The 21,847-nt window shown below is 36.9% G+C and overlaps 1 protein-coding gene across 3 annotated transcripts in view; it reads left to right on the top strand.

Annotated features, from left to right (window-relative positions):
* VPS8 (VPS8 subunit of CORVET complex) overlaps positions 1–21,847 on the top strand; it is a 237,786-nt gene that overhangs the window by 27,739 nt on the left and 188,200 nt on the right. For all 3 annotated transcript variants that reach the window (XM_044914623.1, XM_044914617.1, XM_044914619.1), the window contains 10 exons: positions 1,851–1,918; positions 3,158–3,311; positions 3,418–3,477; positions 4,753–4,860; positions 8,615–8,695; positions 11,770–11,940; positions 18,371–18,445; positions 19,328–19,363; positions 20,477–20,567; positions 21,010–21,056. In XM_044914623.1, coding sequence (XP_044770558.1) covers positions 1,851–1,918; positions 3,158–3,311; positions 3,418–3,477; positions 4,753–4,860; positions 8,615–8,695; positions 11,770–11,940; positions 18,371–18,445; positions 19,328–19,363; positions 20,477–20,567; positions 21,010–21,056 — 891 coding nt within the window. The remainder of the gene's footprint in view (positions 1–1,850; positions 1,919–3,157; positions 3,312–3,417; positions 3,478–4,752; positions 4,861–8,614; positions 8,696–11,769; positions 11,941–18,370; positions 18,446–19,327; positions 19,364–20,476; positions 20,568–21,009; positions 21,057–21,847) is intronic.

Raw genomic sequence — 21,847 nt, 5'->3', positions numbered from 1 at the left:
CCAACTTAGGTAACAGATTTCATTTATAAATACAATGTGAACTTTGGTTTGTGTATGCTGTCAGGCCCGTGTTCAGAAGCATAAAAGGTAAAGGACTGTAACTAGGGAAGTCTAAAATCAGATCTTCTAGATTTTAATCATGTGCACATTTGGTTGCTTAGCTGTGCAGACCTCTCTTATCCATACATATGCTTTTTAAAGTCTGTAAGCATCTGGAGTTTATGTGTCTGCATCTAGGTTAGTTACATAAAAGGCTTTTGTGACAAAGCATCATTGAAGCATTTAGTAACAGTGAAAGCAACCAAGACAAGTAAGAGTAGAGTTTCCCCTTTTTCTGAACATCATGGCAGTTTTTCTTGACCTCTTTTCCTATGGCATGTTATAGTTGTTTGTGTTTATGTCTTCTCTCCTTTAATAGATGAAGATTTTTAAAACCCGAATCTGTTTCTCATTTATTTTTGGATTATGCATGGTAGCTGCTCAATAAACGTTTGGTTGAAGGGATAACTAATTGGTGGTGTTTGTAAAAGGACAGTTCATTTACTGAAAAAAGCAAAATCCTTGAGAGAAACAGGAAACAGAAGAGGTAAAGGCAGAGAGGAAAGAGAAGAATGCAGCTGAGGTTAATAGCATAGAAGTAGTAGCCATTGTGATGCTTGGGATTGGTGGTAAAGGCGTTGCATGCAGACACTGTAACATTGGAATAAGAGGTAGCAAGTGATAGATATATGATTGAATACTTCCAGAGTCTTGGCTTGACAACAGCCACTTGCTCTTTAGTACTCTTACTCATTGTTCTCCAAACTTAACCCTATATCCCAGCAATAACAACTTGGGCTTACATCCTTAATGCATATATGTGTGTGTTTATTTATTTATTTAAAAAATACTATAAATGTACTGTACTAATATTTAAGGACATTACAAAACATGTAGATAAATAGAAAATTAATAAATAAAAATGCAAGTTCAGTTGATTTTCCTACATTCCAGGTATATACTTGCCACTCTGGCAATTGCTCCATGAGGCCTTGAGAGCAAAGGTGTGGGTCTTCTTTGTTATGCCTCTGTGTGGGAAGAATAATTTTACAGTAGTCTCCTGTACCTCAGCTGTCCCTAAGAGAACCAAAGACATGACGTTTAGGATGGCTCACCGGCCTTTGGGGTTAGGGAGACCGGTCACTCTAAGTGACTCAGGTTACTCAGTTTGTATCCTACAGCGTTCACATTTACCATACCTCATAAACCCTTAGGACTGTCTGTCGTTGTGAACGTTAGTTGTTATTTTGAGTTTTCCAGAGTAGGTAATAATAACTGAAGTATACTCTGTCAAGTAAGATCAGGAGGCAGCACATATTTGGAATCGTTCCATAAAAAGTATTAAACTATTTTAAATATAGTGGATTAATTCTTGTTAGTCAGAAAACGTACTGGAGTTTATTTCCCAAAGATAGCAAATATCTTTTACTATGTCTTTGTTCTTGAAAATGAGGCAACTGCAAATGTATCTAGCATACCCTATTCAGTTTAATAGCAGCTTAGAAAAAGTTAATGTTAAGAACCCAAGTGGAGAACTTAAGGGCTTTTATGAGTCATAGTTTGTATTTTTCTTTGATTCTGATGAAAGGTGGGTTTGCTTTTTTAAAGCCTCAGTTTTTTAAAGATATTGAGCCATTTTTATTCTGAATATGGGTAAGTTTGTATATTTAGAATGATGAACTAAATCTAGGTGATTTCAAATGCTACTAAATGTGTTTGTTTTTAGATTTTTAAGATGTTACAATTTTTTCCCTTTTTAATACTTGACTGGTTGTTGAAAAATCTCTAAGAAAGTGAATTTCTTTGTTTAGTTTACAGATGATCCAACTCTTGCAATTTGCAATGACAGCGGAGGCTCTGTTTTTGAATTGACATTTAAGTAAGAGACTAAAGGACGTTTGTTGACAAATGCAATGGAAAAACTTGCTGTGGTTTAATGACTTGATGTTGAACATGAAGAGGTCTGGAAAACCCATGTGATTACAGATAGGTTATGGCTATATATTATGACTTGGAGAGGCTTATAGAACATTTGGAGATCCAGGCCTGGCCACCCAGAATTCTTTCTCAGTAGGTCTGAGTTGGGATTCTGAACCCCTGCTCCCCAGGGAATTCATATGAGATGTCAGTCTTGGGAACTGTAATTCTGGAGTATGTCACTAATTTCGGTTTAGGCCCCAGGCCCAGTTGATTATAACCCTAATAGGTATAGGAAGGTTTTTATTGCCTTGGAATTGCCCTATTTCTCCATAAGAGTGAAGACTGTCTAGATACATGGGAGGATATTTATAAAGCAGAGTTTTGTTTTTTTTTTTTTAACAAATAGAACATAAAATTCCATGTATATTGTGTTTCCATAAGTTCTCAAAGTAAGGACTATGTTTCTTATATTTCTCATACTTTCTCACATTGCTAAGCCCAAAGTAATTGCTTACAAAGTACTATTTATTCTGCTTATGTTTAGTGAACATCTCCTATGTGTAGGCATTGTTCTAGGCACCAGACTTGCAGCTGTGAACCAGACAAGGTTGCTACTCTAATAGAACTTACATTTTAGTTGGGGCGGGGGTAGGGACATGATAATAAATGAATACATAAATGAAATAACTTCAGATAGCTCTGAGTGCTTTGAAGAAAATAAGACCGTTCAGCTTGCTGGAGTGCACTTGAGGATAATTCAGGAAGGTAACATTTGAGCAAAGACTTGAGTGATCATCTGGTCAACAAATGCAAAGATCTAGATGTGTTCTAGGCAGAGGGATGTTCAAGCACAAAGGTTTTGAAGTGGGCACAAATTTGACTTGTTGGAGCCACAGAAAGAAGGCAGTTGTGGCTGGAGCGTGACTTTGTTAGTAGTGGGAAAAGAGTGAAGGCAGGAGCCAGATCATATAGGACCTTTGAAAACGTGGTAAAGACTTTGGATTTTATTTTATGTACAGTGGCAAGCCATTGGAATGTTTTTAGGAGAAGAGTGATAAACCTGACCTAGACATTACCAAGAACCTGCTGATTTTCTATGGAAGAATAGGAGTTAGAAGGCTATTGTAGTCCATGCTAGAGATCATAGCGCCTTGAATCATTACTAAATCAATTCTGAATTTTTTGGTTACCTTTGCAGGAGAGTGATGGGAGTGAGAACATGTGAATCTAGATGCCTGTTCAGTGGTTCCAAGGGTGAAGTTTGCTGTATTGAGCCTCTCCATTCAAAGCCTGAGTTGAAAGATCATCCCATCACACAGTTTTCCTTATTGGCCATGGCATCCTTAACAAAGGTTGGTTGGTATATTTAGAAGGTGAAACTCATAACTTTTAGAGGCTTTGAATACCAAAAATTTGAAATTATAGGGTAAACATTAAAAATACATTTTTCTTCTAAAGATACTGGTCATTGGATTGAAACCATCCTTGAAGGTGTGGATGACTTTTCCCTATGGACGGGTGAGTAAGCCTTTTCATCTTATTGGCAAAAAGACCATGTCAGGAGGGGGGAAATGACTTGAAAGTGGCGAATTCTGTGGGATTATCAGAAAACAAGATAGAATGGAAGTCGGTGCTCCAAAGATCATTGTCTGGACTTACCTTGATGTGACCCAAAGCAGTATAAGCTGGTGACTGGAGCAGTACAAATCACGAGGTCTGTACTTTTTTACTTTTATTGTTTTAAGTTGTTCTCTCATAAACAACTGCTGCTTTGATACTGAACTACTGTTAGACAACACCCACCATAAAAATCTAGCATAAATTGCTGCTGCATAGTCTTTCTTTTGGCTTTTGCCTTTAGTATTTTACTTTGGAGGCTGATACTTCCCAGCATCTATGACACATACCCCAGTTTCCCTCTCCTTTCCGGCTTGGTTGTTTTCAGAAAGTTGTGATCTTCCAGTGTATATGTGAGGAGAGGTATTGATGGGATGAGATGGAGAATGATGGTACAGAGCCATGACTAGTTGAGAACACATCCCCTGTGCCAAGGGAGACCACTCTTCTGTTTGTTGGTTGGTACTCCATTATCTCTGGGCCTCAGGGGAAGCACATCTGCCCTTTCAGATGGCATGGCTAGCTTAGATTGCCATTAATGTTTCTTAGGTTAGCTTCACTGGCTAACTGAGGTTTATCATGGTGGTGTATGTTTGCATTTTTTTGTATGTTTTTACTGGTATTTTTTTCCAATATTAACATTTTCAAATAGAGAATCAGAAAGAATTTTACATTGAACATCTGTATACCTACTATCTAAATTCTATCATTAACAATTTACTGTACTTTTTTTATTAACTATCTCTCTCCATCCACCCATCAAATTATGTTATTTTAAGTGTATTTCCAATAAATTGCAAAAGTCAGTACTCATTTGCCTTAATATTCAGCATACATTATGTTTAGAGTTCAATATTTGTTTCTCCTTTGGTGTAGCATTTACTTACAGTGAAGTGCACAGATCTTGATCATACATTTGCTGAACTTTAACAAAATTTTTATAACCCAAACCTCTATCAAGATACAGAACATTAGCATTAACCCAGAAAGTTCCCTCATGACACTTCCCAGTCAGTCCCTGCTTCACTGGAATTTTAATGAGAAATTGGGAGAAGTTTTATCAAGGAACACTAGTCAGATGCTCTTTTTAATTAGTTTTTTCTTTGTCCTGCTGTCTGTTAACTGTGATTTTTTTTTTTTTTTTTTTTTTTCTTTTTTGGCCTTTTCTTCACTTAGATGGATCCTTCCAGTGTTCCATTGCTGGCCTGGCACTTTGTGGCAGTGCATAATTATGTGAATCCCATGCTTGCCTTCTGCAGAGGAGATGTTGTTCATTTTCTGTTGGTAAGTCCTGATATGATGCTAGATCTGTTATAAAGTCCTTTATCATAATATTTTTTTCCTGATTCACTAGTGATTTACTATTATGTCAAAGAAATATGCTACTATAATTCTTCGGAGAGAGAGTGATCATTTAATTTTAGGCTTTAATGATTAACATGGAAAGCAATTGATCACCTCAACTCCATGCCCCTCCATGGTATATTTCTCAGTTCATCTCCTTTGAGTAACAAACAATTAATGGTTTATGTGTGTGTATAAATATACGAATGTACATATGTCTATTAATGGCTTACCTATCTACATAAAGTGTATTTATTAGACAACAGGTATCATTGAGCACATACTGTGTTCTCTACACTGATGGACACAGAAGCAGTTGAAGGAAGTATTAAACATAATTTCTTCTTTCACACAACTTCAAATACTGTTTTAGAAACAAAGCCAGTATGCTCATTACTACTAGGGAGAACACTATGTTTAGGGATTCAAGTATGTGATGAGAACTAAAAGTTGATAAAAGTTCAGAGTATAGAGAGATTGGTGTGGACTGGATAGGCCATGGAAGACTCTATGAAGGATATATAGCAAATACTGCAGGAATGGTGGATATGCATATTAGGGGAAATAAGATGAACTGAAGTTATAGAGGTAAGAACGTGCCCACATAATCTCTTTTTGGGTTTCCTAGCTCCGTGAATCAGGGACACCACTGTCCACCTAGTTTCTCCAGCTGGAAACCTAGGGGTTGTCTTTCAGTTACCTTTCTCCCTCATTTCTGCTTCTTCACCACTTCCTGTTGACTCTATCTCTAACATCTGAATTTACTCCCTTCTTGTCTCCCCCCACTGCTGTTTCCCTAGCCTAAATCACTGACATTTCTTCTATGTTGGCTCTGGCATAGCTTTCTAACTAGACTCTGGCCTCAGTGTCTTTGCATATGCTCTCACCTCTGCGGGGAAGGTCTATGCCCTCTTCCACTTTAGTCTACCTAACTCATGATTAACATTGCCTTCCTGACTTCCTGAACTGTTTTCTGCTACATAATACCCACAAGAACTTCTGTCTTCTCCTTTGATAATTTTCAGTACTTTTAAAATTACTTTTCTCATATTTTTCTTTCTCATTAAGTGAAAGCTCCATAAATCTAAAGATTCAGCCACAAGGACAGTGCCTGTATATAGTAGATGCTTAATAAATGTTCATAGAATTCATGAGAGTGAGAAACCTGTGGAAAATCAAGTTGAATATATGGTGTAGATTTAGATAAGGGGTGGCACACCATGGTTGTTTTATAAATAAAATTTTATAACTTGTTTTATAAATAAAGTTTTCTTGGAACACAGTCATGCCCATTTGATTATGTATGATTTATGCCTGCTTCCATGCTACAGTGGTGGAATTGAATAGTTGTGACAGAGACTGTATGGTCCACAGAACGTAGAATATTTATTTATTGTGTGTCCTTTTACAAAAAAAGTTTACTGACCCCGATCCAGATTTTATAATTGGCCTAGACTAGGTAATGAGGAGTTGTCACAGGTTCTTAGCTGATTAAAGAGGTAAAGATGTGATTAAAGTGGTATTTTAGGAAGATCAGTATAGAAGTAGCAGAAAAAATAGATTATAGGTGATAGCAGGGAAATGGAGGGTTTTGCTCTTGTGCCAAAGCAGGTATGAGGTCTTTAGACAAGGATGCTTGGTTGCAGTGAGAGTGAAGGATGACATTTTGAAGGAAAGACGAGGCTTCTCATCTTACTGGATCTGGGAACTAAAGGACATAAATGAATCTTTGTGTTTCTGACTGCATTTTAGAAGCATGAGTTATTTGAAAAGCTGGGGTTACAGAGGATTTGAATGTGTTGAGTTAGAAGCGAAGGTGGGATTCTTAAGTGTTCTCTCAGGGAATGTCCTCTGGGCAGGCAGCAGTCCAGGTCTGGAGTGCAAATGAGAATTTCAGGATAGAGAATGTCGTTGAAGCCGTGAAAATCAAAAGCCAGAGCATACGTAGCCTTGGCAGTTCCTTACAAGAGGAAGGGAAAAGAAAAGGAATCAAGAATGAATGTTCCAGTAAAGGCACATAGGGGTAGGAGGGGAAGTAGGGCAGTATGGCCTCACACAGGAGACAAAGAGGCTTCAGGACAATGTCAGCTCCAGGGTAATACCATTATTAAATAAAGATCAAGAGAGAAGACCACTGAAGGTAAGACCACTGAATATGCAAGTAGTGGGTTTTTTTGTTTTGTTTTGTTTTTTAAGATTTATTTCTTTGAGGGACTGAGAGAGAGAGAAAACTTGTGGGGGTGGGCAGAGGGAGAGGGAGAAGCAGACTCCCCGCCGAGCAGGGAGCCCAATGTGGGACTCCATCCCAGGACCCTGGGATCATGACCTGAGCTGAAGGCAGACGCTTAACCGACTCAGCCACCCAGGCACCCCCGCAAGTAGTTGTTGATTAGAAACTTTTCAGAGGACTAGTCATCAGTGGAATGGAGGTGGAAGCTACATGGTAGAGCCTTGTTAAAGAAATGGGCGTCGAGAAGAGCAAACTTACATTCATAGTGTTTGGCTGCAAGAGGAAAGAGAATGGTTAAATATCTGTAAAAAGCAAATCAGGGAAAGGCTTTTTGTTTTTGTTTTTTATTTGAGGATGGAAAAGTCAGAAACATGTTAGATAGCAAAAGGAAAAGTGCCCTTAAAAAGGAGTTAGTGAATATGCCAGCAAGGGAGAGGTAATAGTAAGCAGGGTGGAGGGGGTGGGATTTAGATTATGTAAATGATCCTCTTTAGCAAGGACTCCAGCGAATCACAATAGGTGAGGTTGGCACTGTTTTTTTGTTTGTGAAACACTTTCAGTATATGCCAAATAGGGAACAATTTGGTGTTTATTTTGCCCTGGGTCACACAGCTGTAATAGTGGAACCGAAGCACAGGCCTCTAGATCACATGCTCCTACTAGCACATCGTTTCTTCCAGGGCAAGTGGCTTAGTGAAGCAGAGATGAGTGTACGTGAAGGGCCTGCATTAGGAGGGCTCCGTTGTTTGTTCAGGTATCTGGTGAGGCCGACACTGTAAGTGATGGGACTAGAAAACAAAGGGATTGGGGCTTGAGGGGAAAGGAAGCCACCTAGGACGCTAGTCCAGGAGAGTGTCAGGCAGCCCAGGTTGGCTAGGATGTCCTGCATTTCACAAGGGTCAGAAGTACATCGGGCTCTCTTCTGCATGCTCTGTCACCTTGGAGCGGAAGCAGGGAGAGCAAATTATAAGGGTGCTGAAAGATTAGAGAGGGTGTGGGTACACATATGTAAATAAACTGTTGACACTTGTTCTCCTGGGACATTTTGAGCCGTTTGAGCTGTAACAGTATCCTTCAGAAAAGTCTAGTTTTGTCACTGCAGCTTTTTTTTTTTTTAATGGACTTTTTGACTTTATCATACCATGTGGTCAATCCCATTTCATGCTTTAGCTCTAGCTGAGTACAGTCGCTGCTGGGATGCAGTTAATTTGTTCTGAATTATAGTAGAGTGCACACACGTTACAGGACCGAGAGCCAGACCACTGACCAGATATACCTCACATTTTGTACAAATCATGGTGTGAATGACTTTTTTCATTTGTGTAATAGTTTCTTTAATTGCCAGTACTTTGGGCTTATCCATACTGTGAATGGAACTCATTTTCTCGGTGGAGTATAATTAAGTATCTACAAAAGCCCCTCAAAACATAGCTGGTATTTAGGTTGTTTTTATTTCACCATCAGGTTAAGAGAGATGAGTCTGGAGCAATACATGTTACTAAGCAAAAGCACCTTCACCTCTACTATGATCTCATCAACTTTACTGTGAGTATTCAGATTAATTTGCCCCATTTATCTCATGTACCTAATTGTTTTGAGACCCTGTGTATTAGCACTACTAGGATTTCTGCCATCAACCCTGACATTTGGGATTATGTAAAATATGGACAGAAGTAACGGAGTCTGAGTTTGGTGTAATGCCACATTACTTTTTTGCGGGGGCGGGGGGGGGGGTGGGGAGAACAAGAGAGAGGGGGGGGAGGGGCTGAGGGAGAGAGAATCTTACCCAGGCTCCATGCCCAGCGCGGAGCCCAACACAGGGTCAGTCTCACAACTCTGAGATCATGACCTCAGCCGAAATCAAGATGTTTAACCCACTGAGCCACCCAGCTGCCCCGATGCCCCCTTCCTTTTAATTGCCTTTCAGCCTATGTCCTGCTGAACAGTGGCAGGGTCAGAAAAAGTTTTCTTTGATGTCCTGATTAGTTCAGAGGGGAGTTCAGAAGAATTTGGGTGGGTTTTTTGAGGATTGTTGCCCGGCTTTCTTTGTAAACACATTTTTGTTCTTCTGAGCTTGTCCTAATTGGTTCAGAAGTTTATCTAATTTATTCTTTTTTTCATGGCTAAAAACTTTGGCAGAATTTTCTCTCCACCACACATCTCCGTTTTAAGCAACTTTAGGGTTTAAAAAAGTATTTCTTTCTATATCAATTTTTTTTTTTCAAATAGTGTGTCAACTTTGCAAATACTGTAATTGTAATATTTCTGGGTTTCTGTCATTAATGCTTTTGGCATATCAATATCCAGTGAAACATTGTGTATGCATGAATATAGGCAACCCTAAATAAGAGACAGAGCCTCATTTTCCTAATAAAATGGCTAAAAAAATTTTTCCTCTAACTTGATAATATGTAACTTTTAAGGATATAGATGAAATGGATCTTTTATTTATAATATACAATTTATTTAGTTGCACATTGCCTTTTAATCTCACAGATAGACTATTGACTTAGAAATACTTTTTTTCCATATACATTTCATGAAATATTTTTGTTCAAACTCTTCTCATGAATGTAAGACATCAGTGTCTCTGTCATCACCAGGACTCCTGTTGGATTATCTAACACCGTTTCCTAGAATTCATAATTACTTCTGTTTAAGATGTTTGAGATGTGGCATATGATTCTGTCCTTGGAAAATTTTCCCTCAACCACAAGTAGCCATTCTCCCCACAGTAGGGCAGTAGTTGTTTTCATCTGTCCTCTGGCTCATCCATGATGTGACAGTAACTGCATTGCTTTATAAATTACCATTAAAAGGCTCGTTTACAACAATGTCAGCAGTTGCAGTTGTGAGGGTCTAATCTTAGGAATAATTGCTAAACCTGCTGACACTCTGTCATTCTCTTTTAACCAGATGACCTTTGATGGCATCTAAAAACTAGTACTGACTAAGGTTGTATAAGGCGAATAATGTGTCTTTCCTAAATGATACTTTGTTTTTTTTAAATAATCAAGAGAGCACCTTATAAGAGCTCTTTGTAAATAATTTGAACATCAAACTCCCCGTTTTCTGAGAGATAAATTTTGGGGGGAAAAACAGAACAAAACCCTTCCCTTATAGTAGCCACAATACAGTGATAAGGGTGTATTTTCACTTATGTTAAAAGTAATCATTTTAACTTGGTTGTTTTTGATACGGGAGTATGCAAATAATCTCTGATGACATGGAATAGGTCCGATAAATAAAACAACATGAATACCAGAGAGAGAAAGTACTTTATTCTGGCTAATTTAGAATTCTAATTGAGCAGATTTTAAAACTCCACTTATTTCCTGGGGAGGGATTGAAATTTTTTTAAAAATTGTTTTGAAAAGAAGAAATTGTAGGGGCGCCTGGGTGGCTAGGTCGGTTGGGTATTGCTTCTTGGTTTCAGTTTAGGTCATGATCTCGTGGGTCATGAGATCGAGCCCTATGTCAGGCTCCACGCTCAGCCGGGAGTCTGCTTGAAGATTCTCTCCCTCTGCCCCTCCCCCTACTCACACGCACACACACTCTCGCTCTCAAATAAATAAGTCTTTAAGAAGAAAAGAAGAAATCATACATAAAACCCAAGAAATTTATCAAAATGGCATCCTTCAGAAAATTTTTAATATTATTAAGTTATTACCTCTGAAACTATAATAGTACTTACTACAGAAAATTCAGAATATAGAGAAATAGAAAAGCAAGGAACTCCCCCATAATTGGTAGGGAAGTTTTAAAGGAAATATATATTTTAGAAGGCTTCTATTTTATAGTATGTATTATGTAAATGCTAACAATTATTTGACCACCTAGGTTTATGAGGTTTATTTGCCCTTTTATTTAACTAATGTGAAAAACATGAGAAATGCAGTTTGTCGTTTTGCTTAAGTCATTTGTGCCAGTGTACCATTTAAAGAATTTTACTAAAACTAATATATACTGTAATATATCTGTTAAAGCTCTTAGTTACCTTTTTGATTTTTATTATTTATTTATTTTAAGATTTTTTATTTGACAGAGTGCACACAAGTAGGAAGAGTGGCAGGCAGAGTGAGAGGGAGAAGCACACTCCCCGCTGAGCAGGGAGCCCAGTGTGGAACTCGATCCTGGGACCCTGGGATCATGATCTGAGCCGAAGGCAGACGCTTAACTGACTGAGCCACCCAGGCACCCCTATTTATTTATTTTTCGAGAGGGAGGGACAGAAGGAGAGGGAGAGAGAGAATCTTAAACGGGCTCCACCCCGCTGCGGAGCCCACGGGGCTTGATTTCACGATCATGACCTGAGCCGAAATCAAGAGTTGGATGCTTAACCAACTGAACCACACAGGCACCCTTCTTAGTTACCTTTTTTTAAATACTATGAGTCATTTCAACACTGTCAGAACTCAGAGCTGTGTTACACACTATTATCCACTGCTGTCTGGCCACTACAGTCACTGAGTAATTCTTGGTGTGATTTTGTTGTCATCAAGTTACTAAATGGGTAAAATCGTCAATATAATTTAACTGAGTGGCCAGGCTTTCTTTTTGTCCTCAATGATTGTGTGGGATGGGCCTCACCTTTCTTTTGCGGTGTGCTTGATTTGCAGTGGATAAACTCACGCACGGTTGTGCTCTTGGATAGTGTGGAGAAGTTGCATGTGATTGATCGGCAGACTCAAGAGGAATTGGAAACAGTGGAGATCTCAGAAGTTCAGTTGGTCTATAACAGCAGTCATTTCAAATCCCTAGCCACCGGAGGAAATGTTAGCCAGGCACTGGTAAGGGTAATCCATTATCTTAGGATTGCTTTGATAAACTTGGTATTTTCTTGTTTTTTGTTCTAGAAATTGGAACTGTGTGAAGTTAGTTATCTTTATGTCTAGATTGAAGTGGATATGGGTGTGTTTGTAAGTATTCAGGAATGTAAACTAAAACAGTAATTCCTGTTACCTTCTCTTCAGAAATGTGACTAACTTAATACCAAAGAATTTTAACTTTTATACTAAAATAATGAAATTGAAAATTTGTGAGAAAGAAATTGTAGAAGCAGAATATTTTAGAAAGTTTAAAATGGTGGCAATAAGCCTGATAGATTTAAGGGATGAATGACTAGAGATAGGTAGCCTGACTTGGGTGATTGTAAAGCCTCGAGCAGGTGTAGGGGCTGTGGGCATTAAAAGATCAAGATGGCTTTGAAAGAAAGAAAGGAGAGTCTTTAGGAATAGAGGATGGATGAAATGTAGGAGTCTGGAGAAAAGGAAGACACGCAAGTATTACCTTAGTATTAACTTTACTGTATCTTAAGCAACCACAATGATGGCCTTTAGCAATTTACACAGATAGTTTACAGTTGTGATTTCCTAAACCAGTAATCGTAAGCAGGAAATTTAGAGGCTTTCCTGGGTAATTTCTTGAAAAAAGATTAGTAATGATGCTCATATTTAATGAGACCTATGTGATATGCAGCCATTGCTCAAATCTCCCTGAGGTATTAGAACTTCAGAGTTTAAAAAATATATGAAAGGGTCTTCCAGTTACAGAATTTAGAAACCAAGACAATCCAGAATAAGAAATGGTAATGCAGTAGAATTCACTAAAGACTAATTACTATCCCACACTTAGGTATTTTCTTGTGTCTGAATGGTTATTAGAAATGGTGTTAGACTTTGAACTTGCAGTTTTGACTAAGATGGAATAATGGGCACTAGATTTACTTTCCCGTATAGAAGGAAAAAAAAACTTTTCAAATACTGGACATCAGGCAATGAAGGACAGCAATCCCTGACAAAATGGGAAACAAGTGACCTGAGCCCTATGATTATCCTAGCTTCTGGCCTAGAGAGTTTCCAGGGTATAGCTCAGGGGTGAGGAACCCAGTTGGAGCCTGAAGGACTCCATAAGCTGAGACTGTGGGAAGACTAAGGTGGGTTGAGTTTGCAGGACCAGGTACTGGAGAGGAGAGCAAGCACTATACCTATAGTTCCCCTTGGGTATTCAGCAGACTACTGATCAGCAAATGCTATCCTTCCCAAGGTCAGGGAAAGAATTATTGGTTAGGTTTAGAAGGAACTGTATCCAGTGCTCACACTGGCTTGTTTATACCAGCCAGAATGGAAAACTTCATGATATATAGGGCATTGGGTAGAATACTCAGGGGCATCTTGCCTCTGTAGTGGCGAGTAATTAGGACCAGAGTAAACACTGTTTTGGTCCCCACTACAAATCTTAAAAATAGGACCAGAAAGAATCAAACTGTTTTCCAGGCAACAGTTAACTAACTCACAAAACAAAGCACAGGAATATTAATAATAGAGAAATTTCCAGAACCCAAAGTAAAATTCACAGTGTCTGATATTCAATCAGATTACTAGGCATGTAAAGAAGAAGAAAAACACAATTTATAGTGAGAAGAAAGATCAATCAAAACTGACTTAGACGTGAAACAGATGTTAGAATTAGCAGATAAGGACATAACAGTTATTACAACTATAGTCTATAGATCCAAAAAGTTAAGTAGTGACATGGAAGATTAACTAAAGAAGATGCAAATCTAACTTCTAGAGATAAAAATTATTAGTGCTTGAGATGAAAAATGCCCTGGATGGGATTAAGGTCAGAGAGTAGACATGGTAGGAAAAAACATGAGTGAACTTGAAGATATAGCAATAGAATCGATCCAAAATGAAACACAGAAAAAATAATTTAAAAAAATATTTGTGACCTGTGAGACAGCATTGAGTAGCCTAATATATGAGCATTTGGAATCTCTGAAGAAAAGGAGACAAAAAGAAATGGAAGAAATAGTGGTCAAAAACTTTCCAAAACTATAAACACAAGTTTTCAAGAAGCTCATTGAACCCAAGCACAGGTAAAATAAAGGAAACCATATATAGATTGATCAAAATGAGTGGTAAAGAGAAAAAATATTAAAGCAGCCACAGAGAAAAGACATATTAAATGCACAGGAGCAGCAATAAGTATGAGAGCAGATTTCTCATCAAAAACAACTGGAGTAATCTCCAAAGATATACACATGGCCAACAAGCATAGCCAAGATGTTCAACGTCATTCATCATTAGGGAAATGCAACTCAAAACTGCAGTGAGATATCACTTCATACCCACCAGGCAGGCAGACATTCACAGGTGTTAGTGAAGATGTGGAAAAACTGGGACTCTTACATGCTGCTGGTGCGAAATGGTACGGCTGCTGTGGGCGGTTCCTCCAAATGTTCAACATATTCATAAGGATTTATTTGAGCAGTTCTACTCCTAGGTGTATACCCAAGACAAGTGAAAACATATGCCCACACAAACACTTGTTCACAAATGTTCATAGCAACATTATTCATAATAGCTGAACATTGGAAACAATCCAAATGTCCACCACTTGGTAAATGGATAAACAAAAAGTGACTTAGCCATGTAAGAGAATACTGTTCTGCAATGAAGAGGATGTATTACTGACACTTGCTACAACATGGTTGAACCTTTTCAAAAATACCATGTTAAGTAAAAGAAACCATATGGAAAGATTGTTTGATTCTATGAGATGTCCAGGAAAGCCAAGTTTATGGAGATAGATGTAGATTAGTGGTTGCTTGAGCCTGGGAGTAGGAATGAACGTTGACTGGAAATGCGTGCAAGGGATCTTTGTGGAGTGATGGAGATGTTCTAAACTGGATTTTGGTGGTGGTTGGGCAACTAAATTTATTAAAAGTTACTCAATTATACATTTAATGAGTGAATTTTGTGGTATATAAATTATACCTCAGTACTATTATTTAATAAGAGCAATTGACAGTTTAAAACAAAAATAATATATTGTAATGTTTATGATAATGCAGAAGTAGTGTGTATGACAAAAATAATATATAGCAGCAGGGAGTGGGGCATAGAAGTATATCATTGTAAGGATTTACGTTATACATCAAATTGTATAATACTTAAATGTAGAAGGAGATAAGTTAAAGTTACATATTGTAAACACTAGAGCAGTCACTGAAAAAAAAAGTGGTATAACTAAATAAGTTAATAGTAGTGACAAAATAGGATGTTAAAAAATATCAAATTCAACGAAGCATAAAAAAGGGAACAGACAAGTAGAAAAAACAGTTAATAAGAAATCTAAACCCAACCATATCAATAATTATAGGAAGTGGAAATAGTCTAAACATTTCAATTAAAAGGCAGAGATTGTCAGACTGGATAAAGAAAAGCAAGAACTAACTCTGTGCTGTCTATAAAACATATTAAGTACAGAGACACAGGTAAATTAAAAGTAAGATGATGGAAAAAGACATACTGTGCAAACTCTAATCATAATCACTAGATTTCAGAGTAGGAAATATTGTTATAAAGAAATCTCAAATTGATAAAAGGGTTACAAAGACATAAGAACCTTAAAGATTTAAGTATCCAGTATCAGACCTCCAATATACATGAAGCAAACACTGACAGAACTGAAAGGAGAAACCAACAAATCCACAATGACACAAAATCCCTCTCAGTCATTATTAGAATTAGTAGAGAGAAAATCATTAAGGGTATAGAAGAGTTAAACACCGTTGACCAACTGACCTAAGTGACATTTATAGAATATTCCTCTGAACAAAAGCAGATTACAAACTTTGTTCAACAGCATGTGGAACATGCACCAATATAGGATATATGCTAGGCCTTAAAACAAATTTCCATGAGTTGTTGAAGGAATCATCAGGGTAAATCTGGAAAAAAACAAATATTTGGAAATTAAACAACTGAGTCATGAGTCAAAGAAGAAAGCTCAGAGTAAATTGGACTATATTTTAAACTGAATGAAAATGAATATATAACCTATCAAAATCTGTGGTCTACAATTAAATCAGTTTTTTAAGGGTAACTTACAGCATTAAATACTTTAGAAGAAAGATCTCCAGTCAATGCCCTTAGCTTCTGTCTTAATTAAGGAAAAAGAAAAAGAGCAAAATTAAAGTAGATTGAAGGAAAAATAAAAAGGTGAACACAAATCAGTTAAATAGAAAATGGACAGATAGTAGAGAAAATCAAAGAAATCAAAAACCACTTCTTTAAAAGAGAAATAAAATTGGTAAACCTCTAATGAGATTAATCAAGAAAAAGAGAAGACACAATTACCAGTATCAGTAATGGGAGAGGTGTCCTCACTGGAGAGTCTGTAAATATTAAAAAGATATGTGCATAACTTGATGCCAATAAATTCAACAACTTTTGATGAAATGGAAAAATTTCTTGGAATGCACCAATTACCAAAGCCGACTCATCAAGTAATAGAAAATCTAAGTGACTGTTGCATCAGTTAAAGAAATTGATTGACTTTGGAGCTTCTGTAGAGAAGCTCCAGGCCCAGAGAGCTTCACTAGTGAGGTTTGTTATATTTAAGGGGGGAGAAAAGCCAATTGTACACAAAAGTCTTTTAAAAATAGGGAGCAAAAGGGAGCACCTAACTTTTATAAGACAGATAATAAAATCAAAGATACTACAATAAAGAACACTATAGACTAATGTTCTCATAAGCATAGAAGTAAAAATACTTAAAATATTAGCAAATAGAAACCAGCAATGTATAAAAAGTAATAAATTATGATCACATGGTGTTTTTCCAAGGCATGCAAGGCTGGTTTGGCATTCACAATCAGTATAATTTACTGTATTAGTTGATTATAAAAGAAAAACCATAGTATCTCAAAAGACAAAAAGCATTTGATAGAGTTCAATATCCATTTCTGAGAAAACAGCAAACTAGGAATAAAAGGAGTTTTTTCAACCATATAAACAAGGGCATCTATAAAAATCTTATAGCTAATATATCTTATATAGCTATATATCTTATAGCTAACATCGTACTTAGAGTAGTATTGCCCAAAAAAACCCAAACCAAAATCAAAGCAAAAGACACTGATTCTGATCAAGCATCTTCTAGAGAAAATATGGAAGACAAAGGAACATGTTAAAAGATTCCGTGTGGATGTAATTAGCAATGCAGTCTAGATAGTAGGAAACTATGGAATAAGTATTCCAGTTTCTCAGCAGTAAATTTCAAGGAAAATAAAGGAGTGAGATGGAGACAAAACCTATAAACTTTTAAAGAGCGTTAAGAGACAGACCAGCCAGCTCCGATATGTGTCCCTTTGCTGGATCTTGATTTAGACACACGAAATGTAGAAAAAGCAAAAACAAAACAACAAAAACCTCAACAACATTTGACATAAATTATGAGACCATTTGAAATCCAAATACTGGATATTTCATAGAATTTTATTTTTATTTCATATTACTGATTTTAAAAAAGTATGCTAATGAAGTTGTTATGTTAAAAAGGACTTATTTATTATGCATATACTGGATTTTTATAAATGAAATATTCAAAATCTGAGAATCATCTCAAAATTATACTGTGTATAGGAGAGTCTGTGGGAGTACAGGTGAGATAAGATCGGTGATGATCTTGTAATCGATGAGGCTGATTAATGGATGCGGAGTGTTCACTGTATTCTCCTTACCTTTGTATATATTTTTAAATTTCATAGTGAAAAATTAAAAATTATCATGGTTATCAGTTATTGACCATTTACATACTTGGGGACATTTATAAATATTAACATAGTTAAGTTTCATGGAAACTGCATGGTTTTTCAAAGATGGGAAAACTGAATGTCAGAAGTTTGAAACTTGTTTAGGGTAGGGTCATACCTAAAGTAACAGAGTCAAAATTCACAATCCAAATTTATCACACAGTAGGTTTTGTTTCTCTTTTGCTGGGCTAGGCTGACTCCCATATATTATGCTGCTTTGTCTTCCTGTTTCTCCTTGCCTTTTAGGTTGATGTTTATTTCAAAGAACTTAGAGGTTACCATTTTCAAACAGCCTTGGTCTTTGCCAGAAGCAGTGAATGTCTGTCTTCCAATAATGGGCAGACTGCCACAGTTTCCCTTTAGATTTAGTAAGTTGGCATATTCCTCCCATGTCTGTGTTACTCTGAAAAAATAAAAAGACCGTATGTAAGCAGGGAATTAATTTTTTGCACTTTGTCTTTTCTGCCATTTCCACTGACAGACTGGCACTTGACTGACATTTTTTCCCCACAATTTATGGGATAAAACTATGTTGACCTAAAATGTCTGTGTACTTGACATTCTTTAAAACTTAATGAGACTTCTAATGCATGTAATTTTAACTTTTTTTTTTATAGGCTTTGGTTGGAGAGAAGGCTTGTTATCAATCCATCAGTAGCTATGGTGGTCAAATCTTTTATTTGGGGACAAAAGTAAGCTCTTCTACTCTGTAACTTGGCATTTGTGTCAGGGTAGTTGTGGCTGAAGGAGGTTTCTGGTAAAGAGAGCTGTGCATTATAAAGTGAATATTGATCAGTAATCTGAAACTTTTAGGGGAGATATATATATGGTTTTTTTAAGGGGAATTTTTTTTTTTCTTTTAAGTAAACTCTACACGCAATGTGGGGCTTGAGCTCACAACCCCAAGATCAAGAGTCTCATGCTCCAACTGACTGAGTGAGGCAGGCTCCCTTTTCAGGGGTTATATAGTTGTGATCTTTAGCTTATTTATTTTCTCTAGTTTTAGACGTATTTTTACTTTCATTTAGGTTATCATAGGATGCTTATTTTCTTGATTCAAGGACATACTTTCATAATCTTCACATTTATGTTTTCATGACCAGGAAGATACCTTATCATGTATATTTGTCATATAATTAAGATGTCCTTTAGCTTAGATCAGCTTAGGATATATTAAAATGCATTGAGGTGTTTGACTTAGAATCACTAGAATAGGAACTTTTTTATATGTCAATTTGTTCCTTGCCTTTTTTTCTTTTTTTATTAACTTGGAGAAATATCTCTTCATTATTAAAATTCAAAATAATGTCAGTTAGTATAGGGATTTAGGGCATTCTTTGTTCCTTTCCTGTGGAGTTAACTCCTTGGACAGTAGACTTAGTGACCATTAAATGTTTGTTTGATTTACTCTTTAATGTGGGCCCTTGAAAACCCTTTAGTAGATACCTCTAACTGTAGTGTGAAATATTTTTCCTTAGAGAGATGTAAAATGAGATGTGGGACTGGGACAAATATGTCTCCCAAATGAGGCTGTTAAAGATGATCATTTTAATTACAGTTTCTTTATTTTCTAGTCTGTTTATGTGATGATGCTGAGAAGCTGGAGAGAGGTGAGTTTAAAGTAATTTTATATGTTAGAGCTGTTGAATTGATAGCATCTTAACATTTCTGTTTTGACTTTGCAGGAAAAGATTATTTGGATTTGTGCTTTTTAATTTTAGAAGTGTATATCAGAATCACTATTAGGTACTTGATTTGATAAAACTGGCTATAAATTAGGATTACATTTAGCTACATATATCAGAAAATTTAAAATAACAGTGGCTTCAACAAGATTTCTTTCTTATGTAAAAACATTCTCGAGGTAGGGAGCCTGTGGCTAGTGTGGCAGCTCTCTGGTCTTTAGTATACTATCCTGTTCCCCCATCCTTGTGTGTGAATTCTTGTCTCTAGTTCATTTTATGTTCCAGTATGGCTGCTGGAGCTCTAGCTGTGAAGTCCACTTTCCAGGCAGGAGGAAAGGGAAGAGAAGGGCTGGCCCCTGCCTTTTAAGGTCATATCCCAGAAAGGCCAAACAACACTTCTACTTACCTGTCATTGGCCAGAACTTAGTTACATGGCCCCCAAAAAGTGGCTGCAAGGGAGTCTTAGAAATGTCCTTAAGCTGGTATATTGCTGTCTCAGGTACACATGGGATTTGTTGCTAAGGAGGAGGGAGTGAATGGATGTTGTGATAAACAAGTAGCCATTTTTGTTACAGTGACATTCCAGCTTTTGCCTTTTTTCATATTTAGGCCTTGTGGCTGCCTGTATTAGCCCATACAGTCACTGTACTATCCAGTGTGTTAAGGAAATAAGATAGTCACAGGGATGCCTGGGTGGCTCAGTCAGTTGACCGTCCAACTCTTGGTTTTGACTGATGTCATGATCTCAGGGTCCTGGGATAGAGCCCCGTGTTGAGCTCCGTGCTCAGTAGAGTCCTCTTGGAATTCCCTCTCTCCCCCTCCCAACCCTGCTCATGGGGGATGTGCTCTCTCTCTCTCAAATAAAATACAAAATCTTAAAAAAAAAAAAAAAAAAAAACAACAAATATAGTTACATGGTTTTTGGAATAATTTTAGCTGTTAAGCAACAACTTTTGAAAAGGTATTAGGTAGAATAGGAATTCCAACTGGTAGTTGGTTGAACAAAGGGGTCTAGCTTTTCTCATTTATTCATTTTAGAGAGTGGATCATCTCCTGAAACAAGATTGTCTTACAGAAGCCTTGGCTCTTGCATGGTCTTTCCATGAAGGAAAAGCAAAAGCAGTAGTGGGTAAGTTAACAGAGTACCAGTGTAGTAGACATTGTTTAGAGTAGAAAGAATAAATAATAGTATTAATAATAATAAACACTCATAGAATACTTTTTAGCTTAGTGTTCAAATATTTTATGAACAAGATGTTATCAAACCTTACAGACTTCCACTGAAAAAGGTTAATGATGGGATTTGGAGTTTTAATGTCGCTTTTTAAATTCTTTGATAAGAAGAATTTACTGTTGGGATAAAAGGGAGGTACACTGATAATGTTATCAGGTCCGGTAGATGGGAGATGGCTCTTATTATGGCATATTATGAAAGAACTCTGGCCATTGAAAGGTACACTTTTTGTTATAATTATGTTTATTGTTAGCACGGGTTGTAAATAGAAGACCACAACAGTTTCAGTCCTTAAGATGTGGACTTTGTTTTTATGCTGGATTTTGCTTCTCTGCAGGATTATCCGGGGATGCCAGTAAGCGAAAGGCTGTTGTTGCAGATCGAGTGAGTATTTTAATAGGGGCTTTACTTGGGCACAGTACAGGTTTGCTTTTGGTATTAGTTAATAATTTGGGGGCATAATTAGGTAAATGGCTACAGTCAAGGAGAGAGTATATAAAAAAATAAGTCAGATTAGAATTCCCTGGTGTCATCCTGAATGCTTTTAAACTTTCTTATCACCTTTCCTTTTTTCCCTTGCTCACTATGAAGATGATAAAATTGTAAAATAGCCAAAAGACAGGAGAAAGGAGGAGGGAGAAAGCCAAAGATCTGGATTATTTCTGAGCCTAATAAGAGCCCATAAAAAGTTGACATGTGTTAGTTTTCATAAACAGGTGATTATGAGAAATAGAAATACTACATGTGTGTTTGTGTTGCCTGAGGTAGCAGAGAGGGCTGTTGTATTATTATTATTATTATTATTAATTAGCATTAATGCTAATATTTAATGTTGGCTTTGTTTTCCCAATCTAGACTTGGTTGACTCCATTTATTATATAGTCATTATTTTTTTATTGTGCAAATGCATTGGTAAAAATTACATTTCAAATTAGTGTAAGCATATAGAAAACATGAATAGAAATCGGTCACTCTTGCAGACTCATGAATAACTTTCTCGGTATCTGCTAAAATACTTCAGGAATTTGTGTTCTGTGTTCTTGAGGGAAAGACCTACAGCAGAGCATTTCTGAAGAGCTTACCTTCAGTTTTTCATTTCCTGAGCAACAAAGATACCACTGAGGTCTAGAACCTGGAGATTAGCAAATTAGTAGTAGCCCTGAGGCTGAAAGAAA

This window comes from Neomonachus schauinslandi, chromosome 1 (genome assembly GCF_002201575.2).
Source record: "Neomonachus schauinslandi chromosome 1, ASM220157v2, whole genome shotgun sequence".
Lineage (NCBI taxonomy): Eukaryota > Metazoa > Chordata > Mammalia > Carnivora > Phocidae > Neomonachus > Neomonachus schauinslandi.
Note: the sequence above shows the minus strand (reverse complement) of the source record. Positions and strands in the feature narration are given on the sequence as shown.